This window comes from Apis dorsata, unplaced genomic scaffold (assembly GCF_000469605.1).
Source record: "Apis dorsata unplaced genomic scaffold, Apis dorsata 1.3 scaffold_416, whole genome shotgun sequence".
Lineage (NCBI taxonomy): Eukaryota > Metazoa > Arthropoda > Insecta > Hymenoptera > Apidae > Apis > Apis dorsata.
The window spans coordinates 181,612-191,023 of NW_006263671.1; the positions used below are offsets into that span (position 1 = coordinate 181,612).

General features: G+C 34.3%; 1 protein-coding gene across 1 annotated transcript in view; it reads left to right on the forward strand.

The window, feature by feature from the left end:
- Positions 1–6: 6 nt before the first annotated feature.
- LOC102673211 (fringe glycosyltransferase-like) overlaps positions 7–9,412 on the forward strand; it is a 31,023-nt gene continuing 21,617 nt past the window's right edge. Inside the window, exons 1-4 of the mRNA XM_031512348.1 lie at positions 7–958; positions 1,297–1,533; positions 4,949–4,997; positions 7,004–7,115. Coding sequence (XP_031368208.1) covers positions 665–958; positions 1,297–1,533; positions 4,949–4,997; positions 7,004–7,110 — 687 coding nt within the window. The 5' untranslated portion in view covers positions 7–664 and the 3' untranslated portion in view covers positions 7,111–7,115. The remainder of the gene's footprint in view (positions 959–1,296; positions 1,534–4,948; positions 4,998–7,003; positions 7,116–9,412) is intronic.

The following is a 9,412-nucleotide window of genomic DNA, read 5'->3' on the forward strand; positions in this document are numbered from 1 at the left end:
TCAGTCGGTGGCCTGTCGCGTGCCGCGCAACAGTACGTTTTGTTACGTGTTGGCCTCGTGATTCTTTGTATCACTCCGAAAGCATTTTTGTGTGACAACTAGTTGTCAAATATTTATTGCTATTTTACTATATACAAATTGCATTTAATTATTTTATATTAATTATATTTTTTTTAATATTGACAAAAATTAAACAATTTAACACATGATTAATTGATTCATAGAAATATTTTTTTATAATATTAAATTCGGAAGACAAGTTTCAAGATACAAAATATTGTTGAACTGAAATATAGAATTCTAAATCAATATATCGATTTTAATGTTTTAATCGATTTAGAAGAAATTGATAAAACTATGAACTAAGTGAAGTGAAATAATGACATTAGTGATATTATTAGCAATTTGTTACAAAATATCATATATTGAAATTTTACAATTACATTTTTTGATTAATTTAAAAAGTAATAAAATTACTCGAAGAACGATCTTGTGATTGACATAGTGAATCGATATAATTCACGTGATTCCTTGTCATGCGCAAATGTGATTGTTTCGAGTTACGAGTATATTTAATTTGATTAACGAGAACAAATTTTTAGTCGATATTTAAAAAAAGTAATACGAGAGTGACGCGGAAACTGACAGGTATATATCATATGTTATGACTGGCGTATTTTTAACAAGCCAGAAGGAGGAGAACGATGTGGGATGGTTATCGTTAATTATTGGAATTCGAGAAAAACGCGAAAATCACGGAGAAGAAGGACAGTCGGTGAAATTTGGTGGCGGTGGGCCACAGACTCGTTTGTCGGTGATTGACGCGGGATATACCGGCACCGGAAGTGCTAAAATGCCCCGTGGCCTACCGACTAGACGAGGTCTTCAAGCGTTGGCACTTGTTCTTGCCACTGCTTATGCTACGATTCTTCTTTATCAAGCTATTGTACCTCGTCAGGTAAGTGTTTTAAGAAATTTACAGCATTATTTGAATTGCATAGTAAAACATTCAATTAACATCTGTGATAAAGAGCATTCGTAATTCGTCATTTTAGAAATTCGTAAAAATTATATATTCATTATTAAAATGTCATTCGATAGTTATATAAATCGAATATCTATAAAACGCTATAAAACGAACAACAGAAGATAAATGCTTCATCAATTCGTTTTATAATTTGTACATGTTCTTCGTTTTTTTTTTTTAAATATTCGAATTGTTATTCTATATGCATCATGTTTATAAATGTTACGAGAAAGTTTGACCTTGTATATGTATTACATTTACATGTTTAGTGGATCGACGAGATGACAGTTGAAGTAAATAGCAGAAATGTACTAGTAGAAGTGCCATCTTCAAGAAGAATGATCAGAGAGGAATCATCGGTAACACCTGCAATCGCGACTGCGACGATGGCACCATTCACCACAAATCTCGACGATGTGTTCATCAGTGTAAAGACCACTAAGCATTATCATCATTCTCGTCTGCCGGCTATTATCAGCACGTGGTTTCAATTCGCTAAGGATCAGGTAAGTAAAATAGAAATTTATTATATATAGTAAATTTGATATTTATGTTTATATCTATATTTATATATATTTATAACTAATGTTATTAAACATGCAATTCCTTTATTTATTTTTCGAATAATTAGATTTAAAATTATATTTTGCATTAATTTGAAATGGAAAGAAATAAATGGAAATTTATATCTAATTTATTAAATCGAACAGAGATTTTCAACTTAATGAACAGTCGTGAAAATGAGATTTTATTTCTTTATTTTATTTGTATATTTTTCTCTTTCTTCTTCCCATTAGCTCGAAAATTGTAGATAGCATGTCGGTAGGAACGAAAGGTTTACAAACTCAACTTTCGCGATATTATCATGCCACGACTAATTGCATGCATTGTACTCTCCTTTCTACTCATCCCTCTGCTCCCAACGCTACCGACGACACTTCTTGGAACTAGTAATCAAGAAAAGTTAGAGGACTGGATAACAATCGAGATTCTCAGGATTCGTAGAGAATTATTCAAGGATATAAAAGTCTATTTCAGAGTACTTGTGTTTTTATAGCACTATAATATTTATCTACTATCTTATTCCATTGGGAATCTTGTTTGAAGTAGGTTTTAATTTGTTTTAATTTGAGGTTTTATTAAATTTGAGGTTAAGAAAATTTTATCGAATTATATTTTGTAATAACATATTATATTTCTATAATGAATAATCACAATTAAATTAATTATCGATTATCAAATCAAGATCGATAGCATAGATCTATCTAAAATGATAGAAATTTAAATAATTTAGATAGATAAAACATATATATCTATATATTCGTACTTCAGTACATATGTATTTCTTATATTCATCATCGCAGCAAGATTAAGTAGATATTTTCAGTTCCGACAAATTGCTCGTGATGCACCTTGTAACCGAATGAAATTAATACGTTGCGATTCGACAGTCATCGTATTCAATTGGCCCGCAGTTAACATCTCATTGAAAGATTTTATTAAGAAGAAAGGAATTTCTATCGGTAATATCGATCAATTGGATGTCAAAGCTCTCTCTTGTCATTAGTTTCAGTGACTCGCTTCATATTGTAACTCTACAATTTACAATAACCGTTTCGCCCCTGAATCGTTCCCGGATAATTGATCAATTACGATTTTTATTTATCTGGAAATGCTTATTAAGCGCACTGCTATAATTTTACACGATTAAAGTATATGGAATTTTTCAAATTAATCTCATTTTATTTTCTTTTTCGATAATCTGTTTTTGAAATTGATTCTGGATTCATTGCAATTTTTAAAGAAATAAAATTTGGAGCAATGAAAACACTCATTATTAATATTTCGATATTTGATACTTATATTTTATTTTCCCAAAATTTTCGATATTCAAAATTTACCTTTTGAAATAATAACTTATAAAATCAGATTATCACGTATACCGATATATTACAAACTGGAATACAAACATATATCACTAGTTAACTAAAATTAACTTGAAACTTTTTAATTCCTAACCTCACTTATTACGCATAATTGTAAATGGTGGCAACTAGAACCAAACATTGGGATCCCAGTGTAAGAAATAAGCTTAACGACGATGCCCGTTTTAGCCGCGATATACGTACGTGGATTAACGTAATTACGTCGATGTAACACGACGCCGGTGCCACTGACGTCATCACATCTCTCGTCTCTCTTTTTCCCTGGTGTGTGATTATCTCTTATTTGCCGGATATTCGTGTTCCTTCTGCAAACGCTGACTCGGGGTTTATTCGTCTCACCTCTTTTCTTTTTTTTCTTCTGTAAACATTCATTTCTTCTCTCTTTCTCTCTCTCCACCACGATTTAATTGCAGGTTACACAGGACATCTGTCTTGTCGCGACAATTCTTATTGTAAGATACCATCTCATGGATAATTTAACTCTCATATGCAAATCTTTAATTGTCGATCGAAATGAACAAATTATTTCTTTCACTAAAAATAAATTCCTCAATTAAATTTTTCTCTATTTTTAATTTTCTAAGAATATTATTACTATCGAAACACGTGTCCCATATTTAAAGTTGTGACTGTCGATTATCGATATATTGTTGATATTATTGATAGTTTTATATATCGACGATATTAAGGGAAATGTAGAAATGATTAAAATTCTTATTTTTTTTATCCAATGTTACTATTAAAACATGTAAAAATATTATTCATAATTCGGAAATTGTAAAATAAATAAAATTTTATTGAAAAATTATATTATATATATTGTATAATACATATTGTAGTTTACTTTTAGTCGATATATTAACGATATATCAAAATTATTGATATTTATCGATATTATCAATATTATCGATATTATCGATATTATCGATATTTATAACGATATCGATAGTCATAATTCTAATCCAATTAGATTCTGCATTTCTAGGTTAGGAATGCTGTCTATTCTTATAAAATTAAATATAATTTCGAGTAAACATTGCAAGAAATTGGAAAATTTTGCTTTCGTGCTTATTCTTTAAAATGGTTTATCCCATCGGTACGGACATTTTTCTCGTATTTTTTGTCATTTTATCCGTATAAGTGGCGGAATTCTTTTATTTCCTTGATTCGAAACTCCATCTCGCCACGTGAAAATCCTCGAAACAATACTCGTGACGTCTGGTAAGTTATCGTACCCCTCGTTTCGTTGGCGTTCACTTCCTGAAGGGAACTCGCCAACTAAAAATAGGCAACTGCTTTAACACGTGCGCTGCACCGATCTTTAACCGAGTCATTCTTCACTTGGCCAGATGAGACTGATGAACCTACCAAAGTTTCCTAACTCTAAGGTGTTTTCCTCTCAATTCGTATCATTCGAAATCGTTTTATAAGATTTTTATAACATAACCTTATTTCTTATCTTAAATCTTCTTGAATTATTTTATTATTTATTTTATTTTTATTTTTTTATCATTATATACATATATTGAAATCGAAAAATTGAAATATTATTTATATTGAATGTTTAGTTAAAATTTAGTTAAGTTCATTAAAAACTTCGAAATAGAAGTTGCAAAAATCAAAACAGTAATCATTTGTTAATGTCGAAAGATTCGAGTTTTGAGAGTTTCGAGATCTCGTGCAGTTTCACTCGCGTAAGAGAAGAAAGGGAAAGTATAGTTTTGATTTCCCAACGGCCGGTCAAGGATGAAACCCTTGGCAACGATTTATCGAGCTCGGTGGACGTAGATGGAGCGATCCGAGGTGGAACGAACGGAAGAAATCGAAATTTATGATCGGTACGCGGCGCGTGTTAGTCGAAGTAAACAATGGCGCCTGCGTACGTGACCGACACGTTGATCGTTAGATTCGTAACCGACGTAGAAGTAGCTTTTATCCAATCGTGATTTAATCTTCGTTTTCTTTTTGATTTCAGACATGGTTTTTCACCGATCGAGACGATCCGTATTTCCAGAATCAGACCAGTGAGTAATTTTACTTTTCATTTTCAAACGAATTATGCGGTAAAAATTGGAATCCAATTTATCCGAGAAAAAAGATTAGAATGAAGATCAGATAGTTATCGATCTACGCTTCGTAACATTTTCATTAATTAGTGATTAAAATATTTATTCATTATGATAATAATAATAATAGTGTTTTCAAGAAGTGATTAAATTCCAGACTTCATTAATTCTCTTTTATTATTCTCTATTTTAATTTTTATTCACTCAGTATACTATAATCGTGTAATCTGTAAATAGGTTATGAATCATGAATGTATTCATGATCTTGCTTCAAAGGTTATACAATTAAAAATATAGGGCTATGAAATAAATAAAGAAATAAGAACGAAATAGAAGCGTTTATTTCTGCTGTAATACGAGGCACGGATAATTACTAGACTTAATGGTTGGCCTCATTTACGCGATAATTGCCAGCACGGAACGAATGAGCGTATAGAAGCTTGTAGGATCCATCGTCGATCATTTCAAAACTTCTCGTCGTCCTTTGGTTAATGCTCGCGTCGAAACACGTCACTGTCCTCGATCGATTCGCATTTTATCTGTACGGATCATGAATAACACGTCATCTGTCAAATCGTGCGATTAATCGGAACCTAACCTAACTTTTGTAATCGAATCAGTATGGGATCAAGAACTGATTCAAGGGTTGACGTTGTTCGTCGATCAACCACCTGCTGGATTCGACGGGGTCGTAGAAATGGTATTTCATTGGAATTTTTTTCTGAAACCTGCTCGTGAAAGGAATCGTATACTGGAATTTGGTGGGTCAATACGAAGAATTTTTTAAGAAATTTTTTCGTTCTTCGATTTAAAAATATTTTCAAGAAATTGAAATTTCCTCTTTCATCTGATAAATTTTTTTACATATTAATTAACTAAATTTTATCGATATATATCGAAATTTATACTTTCGATATTTCGAAAACGATATTTGATATGTGTAATTTTTTCAATCGATTGGTAAGATTAACGCGTTATTCCAATGAATGAATGACGTGAACGAGATTTTATTTTACGGAATGTCCTGTGACCAATTCTTTATTCTTATCCGTACGTTATAAGATAAATATACGAAAATACGAAAAGAAATAATAAATATTTGGAGTAGTGAAAACCAGTTTTGAACAATATTGAGCAATATGGCGGTAATCTTGGCGTTAGAACGAGAAAGAGTGGATTACGCGAGCCAGGTAGTAGAGAAAGGAGCCGTGGTGGAGGTGCAAACCGGTGCAGAGCGCGTGGTGAGGTCAAATGTCGGACGGTGCCCGAGGGCTCGCGTGCTCATCCCTCCTCCTTGGATCCTAAGGTGGCCGACATTATCCACCCACGCGGCCGACTGATGCGTTTACGCCGCAAGGGAATACGTGCTCCCAATTCTTCCAAATCTCGTCGAATTTTTTTCGAATATTCTTTCAAATTTTATCGTCGCGTCGAATTATTTCGAAAAATCTTAAAAATCTCTTCGTTCGATCTTATGATAATTTCGTTAATTATTTCATTCGTCGATATTATATCGTGTTTTTAATTTTTTTATAATTATACTCAATAATTTAGAAAATGATCGTTCTTGAAAAATTTATACTTTGGAACGAAAGAAGAATAAAGACCAACCGGATTCAAAATTCTCTTCTCTTCGATTTATATCTTTCCAGTTCGCAATTATTAAGCGGCCGTGTAATTACGAGAACGACTCGAACGATTAATCGTAGCGTATTGTTGTTATATATAATTGATACACGCGTGTATCGTGGGAGCATCTGTAGGCAAGGTGGAACGTATCGCGATCATCGAGAGATATATCTTCGAAAGCATCGTTGAAGAGTCGAATCGAATTATTAATGAAAAATTACTCTCTGATTACATCAAGAAGGAGGGTTATCAACCTTTCAATTTAATTACATTTAATTACATCGCCCACTGTTCTTTCTTCAACAAAACTTGACGTGTCTCTATTTGTCTTGCAGACGGTCATATGATCAACACGAAATGCTCGTCTTCGCACAACAGGCGGGCCCTTTGCTGCAAAATGTCCGTCGAATTCGACAGGTTCCTCGACAGCGGCCGGAAGTGAGTACTTTGTCCAATATTTTTATCTTCTTTTTCTTCTATCTTTATCTATCGCGGTACTTCTATTTCGTCTCAAATTTCAACCAATCAATGCTCACGCAGAATATAAAAATATTTTTTGAAAACCAAGACTGAGCGATATACAGCGAGTCGTAATCAAAATCGTTTTATAAAAATACGTTTCACATGGTAATTTTACTGTTTATGCATTATAATAATTCTTATCAAACGTATATTCTTATACAATTTTTAAAAAATAAAAATAAAATATTTCGCAATTTTATTTTTCACATAGAAATATCTATATATTTTTTATTTTATATTACTATAAATATAAAGGTACATTTACAATATATACATATATATATTCACTCATCTTTTTTTCACTTTTCATCATTAAACGTGTTTTTATATGTTACGATTTTTCTAACTGTGACTCGCTGAATGTATACAGAAAAAGTAAAAGAAAAATCAGATTGGACGAAAAATATGCGGATTAAACAGGTGTATTCCTAACCTATTGTGTGTTTACCTATGAATGCCGCCCTCAAAACGAACGATTCTCTCGATTCCATTCGATTCGATATATCGTATAGCCAGGTGGAAGACGGGTATCGTGTATTCCTTCGATTCGAAAAAAGGGAGGGGGAAGGAAGGAGTCGAGTCGCGCCAAATTTGTATCGGATAAACTTGTCTCGGCGGAGTGTTTTCGAACCGATCAAATTAAACTGTTCGTTGTCAGCTTCGATCGGCCATTCGCGTTTTTGCCCTCTCTCTAAAAAAAAATTCTTTGAAGAAATACGTCGCGTCGACTCTATGTACCGATATTTTTCGAAAGGAAATTGTTTCCCTCACAAGAGAGGAAAGATTTTTGGAGAGAGGAACTTGTTAACGCTTCAAAACATTCCATAGACGAAATTTATCTTCCTCTCTTTCTCTATATATATACGACTTGAGACGAACGAGCGCGAGATCTCGAGAGATAAAAAGTGGATGAAATTTCGAAAATGGGATTCTTTTTTATTTTCTTCCTCCACTAATTGCATAGATTTTTTTTTTATTATTAAGGGAACGAAAGATGATATTAAGGAAATTTCATCTTTTCAAGATTGTTTGAAAAAAGTTTTTTTTTTTTTTGGAAAGGACGGCAAAAGCTGGGCCAAAAGCGTTCCGGGTTGTTTGCAAATGGGATGTTATTGCTGCCGCTCGAATATTCGTGTTTGCATAGGGTGGAACAATCAAAATATTATCCTTCGACTGGAAAAACACGCCTTAATGGATCGTCGTCGTCTTCGTCTTAGTCCTCGGTCTCGAACCAATTATCCGTATATTCCAAGCACTCCTCCACCTTTCTCCCATTTTTCCTTTCCAGTTTTATTCGTTCGTCGTGCATGAGACGTTAGGAGGCCGGTTAGGAGGAACACGAGGAGAAATAAGAGGCGACATCGATTCGTTCCTAAAAAGGAATAAGAGGTTAATCGATGTGATCGTCGATCTCAACCGAAAAGTAGTTTCCGCTTTTATCAAGAGAGTTCCCCCAGCGGCGGCCATTTTTTCCCTATAACAATCCGGCTCGTCGGCTACTTCACAGTGTTTACGTGCAAAGCGTAAACACAGCTCATTGGACCGTGTAATCAAAAAGGAAGATCAAAGAGCGACTGAAAAAACATCCTTGGCACGTTGAAGAGGAAGGAAGAGAAAACAAGCTGTTTTGTTAATTACTACGGTTGTTAATCTGAGTGTGGAAAGTGCATACTTGTAGCTGTGTGTTTTCCAAGCGATCACGGATTGGTGGAATAATTCTTCTCAAGCTTGAAGGAAAATGTGCACCGCTCCCCCCTTCGTTTTGTAAAAGTATTTGACTCGGTGGCCGAAAAAAACACTTGTTCCTCTCTCTCGACTTCGAGTGGTCCCACAAGAGCCACCCGACCTTTTATAGTCTTTTGCTACCGTTTACTGTTTAAGACCAGAACCTTGCCCCGTATCCCTCCAGCTTTTCCTCTTTCACCGAGTAATTTTTCTCTTAACTGGCCGACGAGACGCGCGCGCGCACACGTGCTCTTCTGGATGGACGTTGCTGGGGAGCGAGGGTTCTCCCCTTACCGAGGGAATCCTTTTGTCCTGTTTGAGAAAAGTCCACAATACGGCACGTCACGGCCAGGAGGAGGACCCGGCCGTCTTCTTCGTGAGCGAGTAAGGATGGAAAGGGATTAAGGGGAGAAGGAGGAAGAAGAAGAAGAGGTGTGCACCAGCTGGCTCGAGACGATTCAATCTCCCCTTCTCTCTCTCTCTCTCTCTCTCTCTCT